This window comes from Xenopus tropicalis, chromosome 4 (assembly GCF_000004195.4).
Source record: "Xenopus tropicalis strain Nigerian chromosome 4, UCB_Xtro_10.0, whole genome shotgun sequence".
Taxonomy (NCBI): Eukaryota; Metazoa; Chordata; class Amphibia; order Anura; family Pipidae; genus Xenopus; species Xenopus tropicalis.
Genome location: NC_030680.2, coordinates 115,093,874 through 115,114,490, shown reverse-complemented (window position 1 = coordinate 115,114,490; position 20,617 = coordinate 115,093,874). Strand labels below are relative to the sequence as shown.

The following is a 20,617-nucleotide window of genomic DNA, read 5'->3' as shown; positions in this document are numbered from 1 at the left end:
ACAGAAATTTTAGGAAAATGTTTCCAAGCGTTAAAAAAAGAAATGAAAGACTTTGTAATTGCTTATTTTATTGATTGTTTATTCAGAGCAGTGCTCCGAGTGCTTTCATAATTTACATTAATTTCTTTCTTAAATGTAGAAACTTTCAAAATTTGGTGATTATTACTCAGGCAGTTCCCCTTTAGTTTGGGCACCTAAAAGTGGTCCTAAAGTGTGTGTGTGACACTATTTCCTCTTCCCAGGTTAAAAAGAGTTGTTTCCTTTCAGTTTGAAAAATTCCCAATAGATGGCAGTGTGTTCTAGTATACAAGGGATTGCACACATGCTCAGGGTCCTTCCTGGGGTCTCACCTCACTGTTAGGTGGTTACAAGATTGGGGAATAGTTAGTGTTGAGTGAGTTTATGTGATAGCAAAGAGCGAAAGGCAGGCAGTGAAAGATAGCTGAGCAGTTTTTTGCTCCATAAAGGAGGTTAGAGGGGTTAGGGCCCTGTGGCATTTAGGCTGCCAGATCAGGGTTATGGGTTGGTGAGCTTGGGCAGGCTGTGTGTTCTAGTATACAAGGGATTGCACACACTCTCTGGGTCCTCCAGGGTTGTTTCCTTCTCCTAATTAACACTGAGGGACCACCTCCTCCAAACTCAAAAAAAAGTGCCACTATTGCTAGGTTTTTGGAACACCAATATAATACGTAATGTGTTTAAATGGCTTTAAATACTTGGGGCATGGTTGTTGTGGGCTGAGTGATGCCAGTGACTAGTAAATTAAACCTTTAATAAGGGTTTGTGGGCAGCCATCTTAGTTAATTAAGCAGGATTTTGTGCTTGGAAAAACTGCACAGCATCATGCAAGTTGTTCAGGCCGCTAGCGCCTCAGCTACTAACTCTCATTTCCCTGCCATATACAATAGAGCAGTGATCCCCAACCAGTGGCTCAGGGGCAACATGTTGCTCTCCAACCCCTTGGATGTTGCTCTCAGTGCCCCCAAACCAGGGAGTTATTGTTGAATTCCTGACTTGGGGGCAAGTTTTGGTTGAATAAAAACAAGATTTCCTACCAAATAAAGCCCTGTAAGCTGATAGTGTGCATAGAGGCTGCCTAATAGCCAATCACAGCCCTTATTTGACACCTCCATGAACTTTTATGGTGCTTGTGTTGCTCTCCAAGTCTTTTTACATTTGACTGTGTCTCGTTAGTAAGAAACATTGGGGACCCCTGCAATAGAGGTTTTGCTCTCATTTCTCCTGCTGGCTGCTATTCTCATATCTGTCACTAGGTGGCACATACATGCACTTTCCAATACAAATCTGTAGCTGGTAGTTTTGAGCAAAAGAAATAAATAAAAACTTCACAGGGCGAGCAGAAGCGGCTCCAGCCCAGTGTCTGGATTAATACAAGTTGCTGAAGGCATGAGATTACTTAATGTGCGCCGGCGCCATATCCACAGGCGGAAGTGAAAGGTCTGTGAGTTCAGGCGCCACTTTCATGGGGAGCGAATAAAGTTGCGCTGGAAGCGCAGTGACCCAACCCCCGGCCTTAACCAAGCGCTTTCTCCCCATCAGCATGGGGCGCTACCCAGCACACTCCGTATGTAGAACCTTTACACTGCAACTTACCCGCCTAAACCTCTCCAAGTAACCCATTTCCCACACACTAAATCTACCTTTAACACTTCCATAGGGGCCGGGCAGATCACTACACCCGGAGGTCCCACAAGGTAGGCGGATCCTCCTGGGGGCAACCTGTGCCCGCTCAAAAATTCTTCTCACATGAGTAGTGAGGAACCAGGCGTCACCCCGGCTCGTTATTTTCCTTACTCATTAGTTTAAGGCATACCGTGTATAGGGCTTGCCTGTGGTGCGGAACATGATGCAACCTTATTCATATAAGGGCGACGATTTGGTTTGCCGCAAGTTAAATTGAATAAGTTTGGTTTATGGAAGTTTTATTGGTAAATTCATTAAATGGCATAAAATGTATATGTAATATGAAAGAAAAAATGACTCTATGCAATATGCAAACATACTATTTAGACGAAAAGCATGATGGTAGAAACGTCGGCGTCTATTCCTGCCCAACGCAGCGTACGAGCGGCTTTGCGTCACACGGTGAGTGGACACGCCCACAAGTTCTGTGTCGCTGTGGTTTGTGTTGCGGATTTCGGGAGCAAGATGGCTGACGTGTCGCTGGATGAATTGATCAGGAAGCGAGGTTCGGGCTCGGGGATGTACAGCCGGTAAGTGGGGACACTCACCCGGGGCTATCGGTGCGGGGATATCGGCCTCACGGTGGGATCATGGCTAAAATATTCCCTTTATTTCCCGCCCCGTTCGTTGCTATTGGCGCCAGTGTGTGCAGGCTTCCATTCTATTCGCGGGGTGAGGAGAGAGCTAAGCGCGTATTGGCAGTGCTGGTGTGTCAGTCAGGAATGGAGGCGCCTAGGGCCTAGTCAGGTTGTTTGCTCAATAAACATTCTGAGTTAGGAGTGGGAATGGTGAGCCAGAGACCCCCAGTACTGCAGGCTTGGTTCTATCACATTAGGGGCTACTGGCAGACGTAGTACAGCTGGAGTTGTGTAGGCACATTACATAGGAGCCCCCACACCATATTCTACACATTTAGGGCGATAATGTGATTTTATGGTATGAGGCAACTTACCATGTGTAGCCACACTTTGTGTGTATGATTACCTATTAGTGGAGCCTCCTGGCATGTGTGCCAGACATCAATAGATTGCTGGGCTTCTCAGCAGGGAAGAAAGATTAGCATGGTACCCACAGTTTATGGCAGGCGCCTCTCAGTGTTGATGAGCAGGGGCAGATTGCCATATAGATGCCAACAAGTCTCCTTGAGTGTGAGTTGGAACTCCCTCTCAGTGATGCTCAAACTGAGCTGCAGGGTTGGCAGATTTATTTTTCCAAACCAGCTAAAGTCAGTTCTGAAACCGGCCCAAAACCAGCCAAAAGCCACTTCTAAAGTAGCTACAGAAATGGATTCAGAATGTTGCATTAACCCCAGACATGATATACATATGGGGGCATTGAGCTATAACTCTCCGCAGCTCCAAGAGATCCTGAGAGTTAAGGGCAAGTATAAGGGGAAGAAAACTTTGGCTACTTTCCAAACTACAAACCAGCCAAGGCTCCAAATACTAGCCCAAATATGTATTTTGGTTTGTACTTTGGAAACCCGCCTGGGCTTTAGTAGCCCAATTTGGTAGAAAAAACGCCAACCTGGCAGAACAGTAACTTCAATAGTGTCAATAGGCTGAAAGAGTCTACTCGCCACTGGCCAGTACATCCGTAAATGCTAGCTAGTGTAGCTACAGAATGGTTCCCAAAAGTGCTGTGAGGCAGCCAGTCTACCCTAGGGATAGCCAGCCTGCAGCAGCAAACTCTGCTTTATGGGGATTGTAGAAGAGGGCAGGGGGTTGTACATACCTGAGCAAGTATAAACCACCTTGGTTGCTGCTGGTGCATAATTACACTGATCTCAATGGAACATGTTCCCTTGTGTGTTTTTGGAGTTCAGGTTTAAAGGAGAAGGAACGTTACAATCACCGGATGGTGCCAAATGTTAGGCATCCCCCAATAATTGTAGTCACTTACCCGATACCCTGGGCCAGTACTCCTGTTTGTAGATAACTTTACCAGCCTGAGGTTCTTGCGACCGAACGTTCCTCTTCCTTCACTCGTCGGTCCTCAGAATCCCAGGGTCAGCATATGCGCAGTACAGTGAAAAAGCCAACTTTATTTTTTAAGTTCAGCTTTTCACTCAGCACTAAGGCAGAAGAAAGAAGAGGATTGCTTGGTTGCAGGTACTCCACACCGGTGCAGTTTCCAGCTAACAGGAGCACAGGCCCAGGGCATTGAGTAAGTGATTACAGATGGGTGGGACTAGTAGGGCTTTTGCAAAAATATTTAATAAATTTCCCTAAAACACATCATTTTTTTTTAAAGGGATTTCGTCATTATGGTGTACTTTTTATTTCTAAATTACACTCTTTACATTGCAAATAATTGTAATTTATAATTTTTAATTTATTTTTCAACCAGCAAAATGTATTTTTTTAGTTGTAATATTGGTGAGTAGGCACCATCTCAGTGCATCAACTACACATTAGAACTGCTTTCAGATAACCTATTGTTTCTCCTACTCCCATGTAACTGGAAGAGTTATGACTGGACTTGGATTTTTACTATTGAGTGCTATTCTGATATCTACCACTTTTACCAATACAGGTATGGGATCTGTTATCCAGAATGCTCAAGACCTGGGATAGGGGATCTTTCCATAATTTGGATCTCCATATCTTAATCCTACTAAAAACGTATTCAAACTTTTAAGACACCCTGTAGGCTTATTTTCCATCCACTGATGATTATTATATCTTAGTTTGGATCAAGTACAAGGTACTGTTTTATTACTGAGAAAAAGAAAATCATTTCTAAAAATAAGAATTATTTGTTTAAAATGGAGTCTATGGGAAATGACCTTCCTATAATTCAGAACTTTCTGGATAATGGGTCTTATACATGTACAGGTTTTTGTTTGGTATGTGGTCCAGTCTCAGCACTTTTTGCAGAATTCGTATTCAGAGGAATACTTACAGGCTTATTTATCAATTTTCGAGTTTGTGAATTCGTTTGTTTTACTAAATCAAATCTCATATCGAATGCTCACTTATTTATTAATAAGGAAAACTTGTTTGAGTAAAAAAACTCGCAAGCTATTCTACCCTGCTCCAATAATTGCCCTTTCCTGTAAACCATTTATTATTTTGAATGCTTTATTAGAAAATACTTGCTAAAACTTGGCTTCCGGTCATTTTTGATCAATTGATCGATCCTAGCCCGACTCCTTCCTATACAGAAGGAAGGCTAGGAGGAGAAGTCGATCGTTGCATAGTGGATTCTGCATCGCCGTATCGCCCTATTTCAAATGATCGTTCAAAATGAAGTTTTAGCAGGTATTTTCTAATAAAGCATTCAAAATAATAAATGGTGTGCAGGATAGGGCAATTATTGGGGCAGGGTAGAATAGATTTTTTACTTAAAAAATGTTAGTGTTACTTTTCCTTTAATACATACCAGACATTTAAGGTTTTGAAAGATGATTTGAATGTAAGTTTTTTTTTTTTTGTTTGTTTTTTTTTAGTGCAAATCAAACTAGAACATTGATCTCCTTAATCCCCCTTAGTGTTTGGATTCAGTTTAGCTAAACAGTAAGGGGCAGGTTTACTAAAACTTCAACATTTCTAATTTTTTTTATTTTTAAAAATTCAACTAAACTTATTTCCATTACATTTTCTTAAACATCCAAACTGAAAAAGTCTGCACAGGAAAAAGTCACAGAAACTGCAACTTTTTTTGAATTGTCGCTCCAATAACTAAGCACTCGATGCATGTTTATATACAGCCTACAAAAATACATGTAACGTTTCTGGACTAGGCCCCATATGCATTCTAAAAAGTGTGGAGTATCACACAAATATGAAAAGGTTGAAGCACCGGCTTAAGGATTTGATCCAAATATATACCCAAAGGATGTAACATACTATCCCTGGCTGATACTTTCTACCTCCCAGTTGGTGCAACCAAACTCTTGCATACTTTGGGTAATGTATAAAGTACCGGACATCTCAGATGTTCCTGTGTCAAATATTCAGATAAAACGTAGGTGATCCACATATTATTTAATGCTAGCTTCAGAGGTTCATCTATCTTTGCCTTGCGAAGAGTAGTTGATTGACATGAGAACTAGATTTCTGCAGCGTGGGTATGGAGAAAGAATCTTGGAAATAGCTTTAGATAAAGCGCGAAAGGTTACCGGAGATAATCCCCAACCCCCCTATAATGGGAGGTAAGAGCTTGAGGGATTTGTTAGTGGTAAGAGATCCGGTAGGGTGTTACACACGAGATAAGGGATCCACAACATGGTTACTGACCAATAAAGGAGGTTATTTTAGATGCCCTTCCTGTCGCTATATGACACCGGGTACCAGCTTTGCCCGCCCCCATACGGGGCAACGGTGTAAGATCAGGCATCATATCGCTTGCATTACCACGCATGTGATATATTTGATCACTTGCCCATGTGGATTGCCCTATGTGGGCAAGACAGATCTCATGTTACAATTACGTATGGATGCAAATAGATCAGCTATTAACACAGCATATCGTGATAATAAATCTCAAAACTGGTAGCCAAACATTTTTTGGAGTCATAGATTGCCAACCTTCAAATATATAGCTATTGATCATGTGCCAGTGCCAAAGCGGGGTGGTGACAGGTCCAGACTTCTTGCAGTGGGAAACCTTTTGGATTAACAAAACTGGATACCTTGTAACCCAGGGGCCTTATTGAGTACTGCTATTTTAACTGATTCCTTGATGTAAGATAAATACAGGACAAGAATTGATTAATTTTATGATATTTATATTTTGTATGATGATATCAAACGTGTGTGCTTGGCCCCTACCCTCATAATTCCCGGGTTGCCTGGCAGCTAGCTGCTTGGTAGACTTGGGACCTGGGGGGATGATAATAGTGAAACTTTATGTATATTGTTTGTTATCTAGAATAAGGTTCCAGACCAGAACCGAAATGTCGGTGTTACTAAACAAGATGTTAACAACCATGTGCAGAACCTGGAAGAGATTTCAGTGTTAGGATTGCTGGAAGGAGTGCGGAATATATGAAAAGTTATGTAAGTATGCATGGGAAGGGGATTATATATATAATATAATCCCCTTCCCATGCATACTTACATAACTTTTCACATGTTTAACAATGTAGCTGCTGATATTTAATAAGCTTACACTTGACATTTCATTTGCATTTAGAATTAACAGTCGTGCAGGTACAGGAAATAATATGAGGTCCCGGTTACAGCTTCCTGTCTCCAGTCGTCCAGTTGCTACCAGCTTCCAAAGGACTTTTGATGCCCGTCAGAAGATTGGGGTGACAGATGCCCGAATGAAGTTGGGTGTGAAGGATGCACGGGAGAAGCTGGTAGCCAAAGATGCTCGATTCCGCATCACAGGCAAAGTGCAGGATGCACGGGAGATGCTGAATTCAAGGAAACAGCACGGCTCTGTGGGAGAAAACCCAGCCAAAGTGATGGATGCTCGTGAGAAGCTCAGTCTAAAGAGGAGTGCCCCTTCAGTGGCTGTCAGTCCAACATTGACATCTGGATCTTCAACCATAAACCTTACAAAGACCATACAGGCAAGTGTCATGTGGAATATTTTTTGGTGTGTATACTATGTAATATGTTTCCAGATAAACTAAGAATAGTGTATGATTTTTTTCTAATATGGCAGGATACCTGCCACAGATTTTTGATGGCCATAAATGAGTATGGTATTTTCTATACTTAATAAAGTCTTCCATCAGTGTGCCAAGCCTGGTTTGTTATCAGTAGGGCAAAAACAGTTTCAGATTATTAATGAGGAGCATTTATTGTCACTTGCAAAGAATAGAACTTACTGATTCAGTATTTGTTAAGTTTGGTTTCATGTGTTTTGTGTTTTTTGACAGATTCCACAGCAAAGGGGCAGTAACTCAAACCTAGCACAGTCTATGAAAGGAATGCGAATAAATGTAGTAAATAACAAGCCAACAAAACAGGTAATCCATTTTGCACATAAACTATTATACCCTCTTTACAAACATTCAGTTCTACTTTTAATTCTTACCCTCTCAGCAATAATACTCTACAGTTAGTTATTTCAGAAGACTATTATCTTTTATACATTGTTTAGACAAAGGGAGCACAGGGTATTGATGCATTTGATTTGTCAGTCAAAATCTGACTTCCTGGATGAAGAGACAGATTACTGAGAAATGGTGTATTTAATTGGTTATCTTTAGAATGTTTCTCTCATGCATAAGATAAAGATGACTGGCCCATCTAAGCACTACACCAGCATTTTACTTACGCTTTTGCCAAAGACCCAGGCGTCACGTGAAGATTCATCTTCAGGCATGCACAGTAGAGTTAACCCTCTATTGCACTTAGGGCTCCTAACACCCCCAATGAAGTACCCTTTACATCTCCTGTAACTGCCAGCAACCTTTGACAAAAAAAGCCACACAGTGTTAGAAACATAGATTTTGTGAAAAAATGCCTGGCAATGAGCAGCACCTTTAGCTGCTGGCAGTCAGAATATTAAATATTGTTTGGCAACACATTGCTTAGTGGATAACACCTTCAATTTTGTTGCAGGAACACATATCTCTATCCCGCCAGCTTCCATCACGGCTTGAGGAGGAAGATGAAGAAGATGACGAGTTGGAGCTCTCCTCTATCCCAGCTAAGCAGATGAAAATTACAGCCACAAACACATTGCAGAAACGGGTAAGTAATGTTTCTGGCATTTTTTGGTATATAGTCTACTGCTTACAGGGATTGCATATAAGTATGTACACTATTAATATATTTGCAGTTACCAATATCATAGATCACACGTGTGTAATCCACTGGTGGCCTCTACCTCAAGACATCTCTGTGCTTCATTTGTCACACATTAAATAAAAGGCAGAGGGAAGGGTATTCACTGTTTGGTCACATTTATTGCTGAATGTTCAGTCCTGGTCTGTTCCAGACTATATCATTGTTATTAGGCAGATACAGCAGCCGCAGGTTTTGACTGTAACTTTCTGGCGCATGTCTGCTCACTGGGGGTCATTAACAGGAATTTAGTTAGTATAAAATGTGCCAAGATGTTTGACATTTATAAATAGGTAATATTTGAATGGTTCTTTGGTGGGTAGGGAATGCCTCTTAATTCGCTATATTAATGTATTCATTTTGAGTTAAGTATTTTTCACTGAAAACAATTGTTTCTTTTGATCCCAACTTTGTTTTTTCTCTTCAATAAGGCTCTACCTTTCACAAAGGTTGTCCAGAATGACACCTACACTGCACCTGCTGTCACACAGGCTGCTTCAACTGCAGCCCCCTTACTTCGCACAAAGACTTTGACCAACATGTCACGGACACTTGTAACTAAGGAAGATAACACTCCACTACAGGTGGCATCTAAAGAGGTGACTCACTGTGCATATTATAAAGAAGCAGGATTAGTTTAAATTTGTGTTGCAGACTGATAGGATGTTAGTGCAAAATATTTATTCCATATTAAATCTAAAAGTATTGTATCTTAAATATGCTGTGCCTTTTCTTTCCATTGTTCTAGCATTTGAAAATAAAGAGTTGTCTTAGAGGCAAAGAGTGCTTTCTTTGTCGTAGCTATTGTTATAGCTAGCCCTTTACTCTTTATATCCTGTTATAATGTAGTTTTGATATGGCATGAAACTGGTTCAGAATCCTTTATCAGTGCTGTCCATCTTTGACTTATTTATGGTTCGGTCATTTGATTTTGAATAAAAAGATTTCTGTGGAGCCGTTGGGCCCGCATGTCATAAAACATTAATTAGAGCACTCCCTCTATCCCACAGCCCTTAAGTTTGGTGATGCATCTTAATTGATTATCAAAAGAAAAAAATGTTTGGAGAAGGTTACATTACACCCTGTGAGAATTTCAGGCATGAGACTCCCACACTGTTAGATTGTTAGCGTTAAAATTATTATAAGTACATGGCTTACATTCCACAGTCCTTTACAGAGCTTATACATCATTGTAAAAAGTGGAAATTACAATCTAAGGTTTATGTGACACATTCACACACACTCACACATTTTTTGTCAGGAGCGGGTTACTTTCTTTTTTGAGTGTGTGGGGGTGAAACCCACCCAAGCATAGGCAAAGCAGATTCCTTGTGGGCATTTCTATGGCTGGAGTCAGACCTAGGACTCCAATGCTGAGGGGAGCCATCACTCTGGTTTTCAAAAGCTGGCAAATTGTTTACTTAATTGTGATACATTAAACCAGTGATCCCCAACCAGTGGCTCATGAGCAACATGTTGCTCAGCAACTCCTTGGATGTTGCTCCAAGTGGCCTCAAAGCAGGTGCCCATTTTTTAATTTTGCAATGCCAAACAGAGCCTCCTGTAGGCTGCCAGTCCTTTTAGGGCCTTCAAATAGCCATTCACAGCCCTTATTTATCACCCCAGAAATGTTTTTATGCTTGTGTTGCTCCCCAACTCTTATTACATTTACACATGGCTCACAGGTAGAAAAAAGTTGGGGACCCTTGTATTAAACTGTATTTCTTTGTAATTTATAACTGATTGATTTCTTTTATTTTTAAGCCGGTCTTCAGCCCTCTAGAAGGTACTAAAATGACAGTTAACAATTTGCACCCTCGTGTCACAGAAGAAGATATTGTGGTAAGTGTCATATACAGAAACATTAAGATTACAAAGTGAACCAGGCAGCTGGCAAAAACACACTTGTTGTTTTATATGTGCATGGAAAGGAAAATTCTGCTGTAAAAGAAGAGTAAGGCATATTGCAAGGAAAAATAATAGAAGAAATCTTTTGAAGGGACAATTGACCTTATAATTTACATTTAGTGGTATGTGGGTAATGGTGTTCTGAGGCAATTTGCATTTGGAGTTATATTTAAAAAAAAAAAAAAAAAGTTCACAAAATAAACTTTTTCTGCTATACCTTTCCTCTCAGGCCTGAGCCTAGGGTACACGATTTTAGGGGTTGCATGCCTCCCAGCCACAGCTCTTGCTGTTTTGTTCATTCTTACCGACAACAAAGCACTGGTGACTGAGGGGCATATTTGTTGCTATGGGCAACATCACCATACACTCTATAATAAACTGCTTCCTGCTTGAAACTACCGAGCGGAGCTGCGGAAAAAAAAAAAAAAAATTTCAATACGCCCTGTATACTGACAACTATTTTAAATGATCTGCCACTTTTGGGCCATGACTGTGCTGTTGTACCGAACTTACATTGATTTCCATTTACTAAAATGGCAAATGCTTTGTGTTCTATTGCTGTAACCATCCAGTCTCCTCCCTCAGTGTTTCTAATAACTATGCTGTAATAGGACTGTCCCTGTTTTTAGTGGCTTTCTAATCTAATGATGTGGTATTCTGTCTGACTTTTTTTTTTTTAACAGGAGTTGTTCTGTGTATGTGGAGCCTTAAAGCGAGCCAGACTGCTAAGTCCTGGTGCGGCAGAAGTTGTTTTTGTGAGGAAGGACGACGCAGTTGGTGCTTATAAAAAGTACAACAACAGATACCTGGATGGTAAGTGAAAAAGCTAAAGCTGAAAGGCTTATTCATCCTAACTGTCTGTGTCTGAGAAAAGCTAGGATCAATTCAGACAGTAAAAAGGAGTTTAATTGGTTTTGTGCATAAGGAGTATTGAAGTTCTGCTACAGAAGCTGCCAGTGCAGATATTTGTTATTACATTACATTACATTAACATTTATTTATAAAGCGCCAACATATTCCGCAGCGCTGTACAATATGTGGGTTACATACATTGGACATACAGAGTAACATATAAAGCAATTAATAACCGATACAAGAGATGAAGAGGGCCCTGCCCAAGAGAGCTTACAATCTACAAGGAGAAAGGGTTGAGACACAAGGTGTGGGAATGGGCATGACCAGAGTTGTGAGAGGTGTGGCACAGGGTATTGCTAAACTAGATTAGGGTAAGCCTCTCTAAATAAATGTGTTTTTAGAGATCTCTTGAAGGCAGAGAGATTGGGAGAAAGTCTGACAGTTTGTGGGAACAATTCCAGAGAAGGGGGGCAGCCCTTGCAAAGTCTTGAATGCGAGCGTGTGAGGAGGGAATGAGAGAGGAGTTGAGGAGCAGGTCAGTAGAGGAGCGTAACAAGCGGGTTGGATGGTACCTAGAGATGAGTTCAGAGATGTAGGGTGGGGCAGAGTTATGGACTGCTTTAAATGTGAGGGTCAATAGTTTGAATTTTATCCTGGATGGTAGGGGAAGCCAGTGCAGGGATTGGCAGAGTGGCATGGCAGAGGAGGAGCGGTTGGAGAGGTGTATGAGCCTGGCAGCAGTATTCATTATGGACAGGAGAGGGGACAGTCTTTGGAGGGGAAGGCCAATTTATAGGGAGTTACAGTAGTCCAGGCGAGATATTATTACGACTTGTAATGTGCTAGCTTAATTACTTAATTTAAAATAATGTATACTGAAAACATAACCTATTAGATATATTTTGTGTGTTAGTTCTGAAAGCTTATATCTAAATAAGATGTGAGTTAATTAGTGAGAAAGTGACTGCACTTAATTACGTACCTGCGTTAATTAGCTTCAATGTTCTCCCAGCCTAGCCCATATTTGTTAAGATGCCCTGTCCTGCTCCTGAGAGAGCGACCTTTTGTATGGTATATAACTTAATCCACACCTTTATATGCTTATGGATTGTGAGGAAATAATCCACAGACGCAAGAAAATAACCTGGTTATTACTCCAGTTTCTCTATATCCGATTGGCCATTTGAAATGGGTTAATATTGTGCACATTATAGGACGGTTGTTTTGTATACGTAGATATTGGTTGCTAATTAAATGTAATAGTAAATGCATTAATAAGGGATATTTTTTATGCATTTAAATGCTAAATTTGCTAAGTTATTAATAAAATGTAGTGAACACAGGTGTTATGTATTCATAAGGAGTGGTTGCTAAGTTATTGTAACAGTTCATGCATTAATACATGATATTTATTCATAAGTTTAATTTTTAAAGTTGCTAAGGTATTAATATATGGTGAAAACTAGTGAAATTGAGCCCTTGGTTGGCATATCTTATTCTTCACTTCTTTTTTTTTATATACACTATTTATTCTTTTATGTATTTATTAACAAATTAATTCGGTTATTAGTATATGGGCTATAGCTGCATCGAGCAACCGGTATTTTTAATAGGAACTTGGAGATTCTTATTTCCAAATAAAGAATGCTTATTTATGGTTTTACATTTATACTGATATTTTTTGTATATGCTAAAACAGGGCACTCTCTCATTACTAGTTGATTTTATTGTACATACACAGAGATAATGTAGAGATTGTAGCAGCCCTAGGTTTTATAAGTATTTAAAATTAATAAGTAATACTATTAGAAATTGATCAGCTATATAAGGTAACTATTATAAAGGTCAAGATTTACAGACTGAACACTTATTTATTTCTGCCTGCACCCATATTGCCTGCCTTAATAGACAATAACACTTTTTACAGAATTGCCGGGACAGTGTGCTTCAGAAGTGCACAAACCTACCAGCTTCTGTAAAAAGGTATATTAGCTGAGTGTAGTTGGAAGAAGGCTTTAAGGAGCATAGTTAATTTTCATTTTCCCCCACCCAGCTACCTTTTCATGACACACTGCTGTAATATTTTTCTGGTAAGAGCACTGAGCTTTCTTTTTTTTCCCTGAGCTAATAAATGTCTTTTCATTTTAGGGCAACCCATGAAGTGTAATCTTCATCTGAATGGCAGTGTCATAACATCAGACCAACCTATCTTACTGTAAGTATAATTTCACCGAGAGGGTGATTTATCAGTAATCTTGTTTGCCTTTAATGCTAATCTGATGCACGGTATTGGTGATAATTGTCCCCTCCATAAGGTATAGTGATCCAAATTATGGGAACACCAACATTGCTCTAGACCTTTTACCTTGGTATGCATTATAAGTAGGGATGCACTGAATCACGGCTTTTTTTTAAGGATTCCGTTTCGGCGGAATCTGCGGTCCTTGCCGAACTGAATCCTATATGCTAATTACAATTTGGTAAGGGTTAAATGGGCAGTGAAAAAAAAATCCTCCGATCCCTCAGCATATGCTAATTAGGATTCGGCCAAATCCTTCTGGGTGGGTTCAGCCCCCCAGAAGTTACAAGTAGTCCTTACCAAAGGTTTGTACCTTCAAGGGGTGTCTGAACTGAAAAAGTCCAACAACCACATCTCCAGGCGAATCTGCCTGCAATAATGTGCCCAAAGGTTGCTCTACAGCAGTGATCGCCTACCAGTGGCACCCCCTTTGATGTAATTCCTAGTGACCCTACTTTAATGTAGTTCCTAGTGACTCTACTTTGATGTAGTTCCTAGTGGCTTCAGTTAAAGTTTAAGAATTGTTCCAGGGTCTGTACAAATGTTACTACAAGGCACTCTCACTAGCAAATATACAGAGTATTTACAGAGTTATTAAAAGAATTCAGAGTGAGCTTTCAGGAATGTGAAACAAATATATCCTCAGGGTTCTATGAATGGCGCCGGTCTATTTCATTATTTTTCTTAATGCCATTTTTCCCTTAGGCGACTCAGCGACACACCATCTGCAACAAAAAAAGAAGGGGAGACTCGAAGATCAAACACATTATCTTCATCCAGTGCATCCAACCCACCTGCTGAAGTGGACCCTGACACCATCCTCAAAGCCTTGTTTAAATCTTCGGGCTCTTCGGCAGTTGTTCAGCCAACTGCGTTTAAGATCAAACTCTGATGCGGCCAGTATGAACTAAAGTGGAGGAGTTCTGGAGTGAATCACAAAGATGACTCTCAGAGTGACCAATGTTATGATTCACCTAGAGAGACTAGACTTTTGTTTCAGAGAAAATTTGTTAGAACCGCTCATCAGTGGATTAGTTCTTGTTGGCCAAGAGTGAGGGATAATTGGACTTTTGGCTGTATAACTGAACACCCTACCCTTTGCGACTGTAGCATTACAGTTTCACTTTTCTTTATGTTAAGATGTTCCTGCAGCGCACATGCTGGTTCCTCTCCCAGGATCAAGTACATGTACATACAGTTTCCTGCCATGCTGTTTAATGTTCTGTTTCCAATATCATTGTTTATACTTACTTTTTTTGTGTTTTATTTTTTTGCTCTGGAATAAATAACGGTCATTAAATGTGCAGCCCCCAAAAACACTAGTCATCTTTGATGACTAAAAGAATCCTGCACCTTAACAGATGCTCACATTATTGATTAATTTGTAGGGATGCACCAAATCCACTATTTTGGGATTTGGCTGAATGCTGTACTGAATCCGAATTCTAATTTGCATGTGCAAACTAAGGCAGGGAAGCTTAAAAAAAAAAACTGGGCGTGCAGTATGCGGAAAAAAACCTTCCAATTTCCGCATTTATTTGGTGAAAAGACGCATCATTTTAAGGATTCTGTCCAGCCAGGACAATGGATTCAGCCGAATCCTGCTGAAAAAGCCTGAATCCCAAAGCAAATTCTGGATTCGGTGCATCCCTATTGATTTGCCACTGTTCATTTTCTGACGTGACATCCAGATGAGTAGAAAAAGAATGTCCTTGAATTTGACATCCATGTTCTTTAGATACATTAGGTTAATTATTAGTCATAATTGGATGTGGAATCTCTGAAATATTATCCAGCTGAAAAGTTTTGAACCTATTTACACGTGGTTATAATAGCAATATTTGGTGAATATAAAATCAGTACAGACTTCCAAATCAACATTAATGTAAACTAACAGGCTTTATTTTTCATAGTAAACCATAGATTTGTTTTAGATATATCTGGCTACTGGCATTTTTGTTCCACTGCCTTGCTATTCAGGGTTGGATTATAATGGCATAGCCAGTGCAGTTGCTTAAAAACAGTTTCACATGCATGCAGCTTAAGTGCAGCACGCAGCTATTGTAAAAAAAAAAAAAAAAGAAATACCATTTTCATTATGTAAAAACTGCAATGAAATGTCTTTTGGGTGCAAATTTAATCAGACCGTCTTTACCCACATTTACTTTCAAGGACATTGAGAAATTGGCTCTCTGTCAGTGACTTTCTTTACTGGTTAATTGTTAACGTTGTATTTCATACTAAGGCAGTACTCAAAATTTTCATGGCAATAAAAGGCTTTGATTAATATTAGGAGAATTAAATAATTGTTAAAAAAAGGTAACATTAGCCATCATCATAATTCGCAGTTGGATAGGCCTGCCCCAGCCGCCCGTTATTGTTTCATTTATTTATTTTATAACATTCAGCCCTCTCTCTGCATCTAATTGTTTTGTGACGGGGCCCTGAATGTCAAGTTCTGTGGGGAGCCCTAAGAGGCCCTAACAGTCTCTTTCTAGGTTTGTTTTCTCAGTTTCTATATGCAAATCAAAGAAAAAGTTATGTTCACTGCAACACAACAAAGTGAAAATCCAATTATTAGATTTCCTTTATGTAAATATATAGATATTGAGCTGTGTAGGCCTCTAAATGTCAATTTTAATAGGTTGTTCACCTATAAATTAACTTTGATGTTTGAAATTCCAGCAGCTATTGGGTTGCTAGAGTTCAGTTAACCATAGCAACCAGGCAGTGGTATGAATGCGAGACTGGAAGATGAATAGAAAGGTGATACAAATTAACATAAAAAAAAAATGAAGACCAGTTGCACAGAACATTCTATATAACAAACTAAATGTTAAATGACAAGGAACGGTTAATAAAAATTAAAAGTAAGTCTAAAGGCATTCTTTTTAAGTACTTACTGCATATCTAAATTCCCAGATCCCTGCTTGCTTCTCTGAGATATGGTGCTGGCAGCCTACAGCAGTGTGAAGCCTACAGTGACATCACTGAAATCTCTCTCCCCTTCCTGTAGGTGCCAGCGGCAGCCTTCCTATTCTCTGAGCATGTGTGTAACTTGATCCTGTCTCCTGTTCTGAGCTACACATGCCCACCAGCCAATCAGAAGCGGATCTGGCAGAGGGGGGGGGGAGGGAATGAAACACATGTGCAGTATGAAGCAAGGAGGGAAAGGAAGGGAGAATACCTTTTTAGAGATGGCTGCCTGTTCTAGAAAATGTGAAGTAAGTGTGACTGAGTAAATATTTGATTAGGTGAGCCAAAAGTGTGGGGTTTTTACTAAACAATAGGAGGACTATTGGGCAGAATGCTTTTTAAATTTTGACTTGCATTCTCCTTTAAGGTAAGGCACCCTTCACTCTCTTATATCTCAAAAAGCTGAAAGTTATACTTTGTAGATGCAACACTGCAATGCTAGCACCCCTTGCAATAAACCCCTTGCAATAAACCTAACAATGGCTGCTTAAAGGAGAAGGAAAGTCATTTTGGCATTTTACTGCCAATAGATTTGCCACATTAGTGCCACCTAGAACACTATATTTATTCTGCAGAAACCATTACCGTACCCGAGTAATACTGTGGATCAGATTCAGATGGGGGTGCAAGGTGGTTGGGTGTAACTGTGTCATGTGCAGCTCCGTGATGCTATTTTATTTATTCCAGTGGTTTGGTGTGGCTGATTCATCAATGGTAGATAATAAGTTGCTGGTGTACTGGGATCAGGAACAGGAAACAACTCCTGTTACTGCACTACAGCTCCTATTATCCCCATGTACAACACTTGTCTATACAAGTGTTTTTCCAAACTGGTGAAACCTCAAAATTTTCCTATACCCATACATAATGGAAACACTAATTATGAACACTCCAAATAAAATAATGCGCAGGCTCTATTTCTAAACACAAAAAAAATGTGCCATAAGTAACCCATATAAATAAACTAATCTAATAGAAACAGTGGTCCATACACACCAAACCCTCAGCTTGGGGAGTGGTAATCCGTCAGCAATAGAAACAAAGGGGGCCTCCAGGCACTCAAATCCACAAAGCCACAAAAGAAATAAAAATTCTGTTTATTGAAGATAAATGAAGAAAAGCATCTCCAGTGGCCTTACACCTTTTCATGGCTGAAAGGCACTTAAACATGGGCCCATGTCTAAATGCCTTTTGGGCTTGAAAAGGCATAGGGCCTAGTGATGTTTGGGACCCACGGGTTGGGCTGAAATCCCCACATAAGAGCAGGTGATGGATGCATTTGGGACAAGCTTATCTGCTGCCCTCCCTACACGCAACCTAAATGAGCTCTGCTTACAGCTCTCCCAGCATCTATTGATAGGTGCGTGCAGCTCCGTGATGTCAGAGATGGGATGGGCGCTGGTCTATAAATAGACATGGAGTTGCGAGTGGGGATGGGTTAGGGTTGGGTGCAGACACATCAATAGTCAGGCCATTGAAGATGCTTATCTTTTAATTCAACTTCAGTCAACAGAATTCTTATTTTTTTTTTGTGGCTTTCCTTTGGGTGCCTGGATGCCCCCTTCAGTTCAATGGCTTTATTGCGATTTAAGAATTCTGATAGCAGTGTTAGTTTTGTTACATTTTCAGGTAAAAAAAATACACCCACCCCAGCAATATATTAAAACATTAATATACACCATGCAGCCTTCCTTTCAGAAATACTATGGCTGAACAGGGTTTTAAGAGTATCTGAAAGCTAATTTTAACTGATCTGTAGGCCACTGCTCCCCCCCCCCCATAGAAGGGAACAACCCCCACAGTTTGGCTACCACTCCGCTAAAGGGTCCATTTAAGTTGTGAACTGTGAGGCAATCAAAGGGGGCCTATTCCGTTGTTCCAAGTACTGCTTAGAAATAGCTGTATAAACGAACTAATGCATCTTGTAAGAAACTGAACTGATAAATGTTGAGAGATCTGAATAATTTAACTGGATGTATGTTAGTTATTTATGTTTAAGTGCTGTAGGGAAAATGTACTGACTAATGTAACATAAAACAGTTGAATTACAAGTCACCTTGGAGTAACCATGACCTGCATAAAAGCTCTTGGCCTTCAGCCTCATGCACATATTAGGTCATGGGGCTCCTCATATTAAGTTATTTGTTATAACACACACATTTCATTGAGTCATGTAACACAATTCACATCATAAAGCGATTATGACTATGACTTAACACAGTTTATAAGGTTATATATTATCCATTTCTTCCATAAGTGTTGGATGATTTGTTTGCCTTCTTTGTGCTTTCTTTTTGATTTCATCAAAGCTTTAGTAGATGGTTTGAGAAACAGGGTGTTAAGCTAAAAGCAGTGTTATTAAAGTTTCAAGGTTCCGGTCCCCTATACTGAGGACTCATATACTGTAATACTCATAATAAAATTCTGTTTGTCTGTCATTTCTAGCTGCAACTGCAAGCCATAATTCAGAAAAGAGCCGGAACACAGGGATTTTTTATGCAAAACACATAAATATATTTAAATGTGCATACACAGCCAATGTGATGTTTTGGTCCCTGGGACCTTTTTCAAATATATTTTTAATATCGCTTAGATGGCCACTTTGTTAGCGGAAGAGTCCCTCGGCCTATGTCTAATCACTGTATTGGCACCAGCAGAGTTGCTTATTTTAGCATTTACACTGATAGCAGGTAAATCTTACATAACAACATCCAGTGTGCAGAAGCCAGTTATAGGGCAGTATATACATTTTAGTTTCTTTTTATCATGACTTCTTATAGCAATCACGAAAACACTGAGTACATTATTTTTGTTAGATAGTGGAACTATCCTGTTTTAAAAATTATTACAAGCTGAAAGTAGTAGTTTTTTATGGTTTATGGATCTTCCCAAAATGCCAAGTCTCTTATTCTTCTGCATAAAAAACATCTGTTAGCTGTAGAACATGCAAGGCACTGTGAGAATTGTTTCTTGTCCAGGGAAGAGATCACTACTGCAGCATTGTTTTACTGGTGTGTGTAGTCAGAACCAGCAGTGCAAAGACAGTAATGGACAAACAGACACTGCTTTCATTATAAATCATGTTAACAAATAAAGTTAAATCATAAAACATTTGCAATTAATTTAAATTGTGAAGTTTGTTTAGAATTTATTCCATGCCCAAACACACCCTTTTTGTACAGTCCTGATAATGGAACAGTACCATACCCACTGTCTCATAATCGGTTGAATTGGCCCATATACACATGTGAGCAGTAACGCCACGTCAAGGCTTCAACCCTGTTACTGGCCATTCAGACACCAATCACTCCGGGTGGAACATTCCTCAGGGGGCCTAATAATATAGCAAGAGTAAATAAATAACATCATAGGGAAACAGAGAGGCTTACTGATGTCTATGAAGTTAACCCTTTGCTCAAATCATTCCTAATAAACTTCTAGTTCATCCATAGAAAGGTAAAAAAAACCATCTGATGGGGAAAAAAAACCTTCCTGGTTTGTCATATTTAGTCATTAGCACTCATCAGGCAATGTCTATGGGCAACTGACTGCACTCAGACCAAAGGGGGCTGAATAATTACGCACACCCCACTTTGCAGTTATTTATTTGTAAAAAATGTTTGGAATCATGTATGATTTTCTTTCCACTTCTCACGTGTACACCACTTTGTATTGGTCTTTCACGAGGAATTCCAATAAAATTGATTCATGTTTGTGGCTGTAATGTGACAAAATGTGGAAAAGTTCAAGGGGGCCGAATACTTTTGCAAGCCACTGTATATATATATATATATATAAAGGCAGAGAGCCGCACACACAGGGACTTTGCAATAAGTGAAAAATTTATTGAAAAAAATAAATTTTTCACTTATAGCAAAGTCCCTGTGTGTGCGGCTCTCTGCCTTTATATTTCCTTGTTTTTGCCAGCACCCAGGGCATTTGAACTACAATAGGGTGTGCTCCGTTCAGTCTTGTGTATATATATACATATATACATATATATATATACATATACATATATATATATATACATAGAGTTCCAGTACTGGAAGCACACCACATACAAAGTGTTAATTGCCCGGGTGCTTATGCAAAAAATACAAATAACAGAGCAATGTAGGCCAGC

At 39.7% G+C, this 20,617-nt stretch overlaps 1 protein-coding gene and 1 non-coding gene across 3 annotated transcripts; one reads left to right on the top strand and one right to left on the bottom strand.

Moving 5' to 3' along the window:
- Positions 1 to 1,682: 1,682 nt before the first annotated feature.
- Positions 1,683 to 1,832, bottom strand: LOC116410695. The gene has a single exon (XR_004222598.1). It is a non-coding gene; the product is annotated as a U12 minor spliceosomal RNA (small nuclear RNA).
- Positions 1,833 to 2,077: 245 nt separating this feature from the next.
- On the top strand, positions 2,078 to 15,804 carry poldip3 (polymerase (DNA-directed), delta interacting protein 3). Of its 2 annotated transcripts, none has more exons than XM_012960800.3 (9): positions 2,078 to 2,234; positions 6,844 to 7,228; positions 7,541 to 7,630; positions 8,229 to 8,360; positions 8,885 to 9,052; positions 10,218 to 10,295; positions 11,045 to 11,174; positions 13,365 to 13,431; positions 14,221 to 15,804. In XM_012960800.3, exons 1-9 carry the CDS (start codon positions 2,170 to 2,172, stop codon positions 14,405 to 14,407), a joined length of 1,302 nt encoding a protein of 433 aa, XP_012816254.2. In that variant the 5' UTR covers positions 2,078 to 2,169; the 3' UTR covers positions 14,408 to 15,804.
- The last annotated feature ends 4,813 nt before the right edge of the window (positions 15,805 to 20,617 follow it).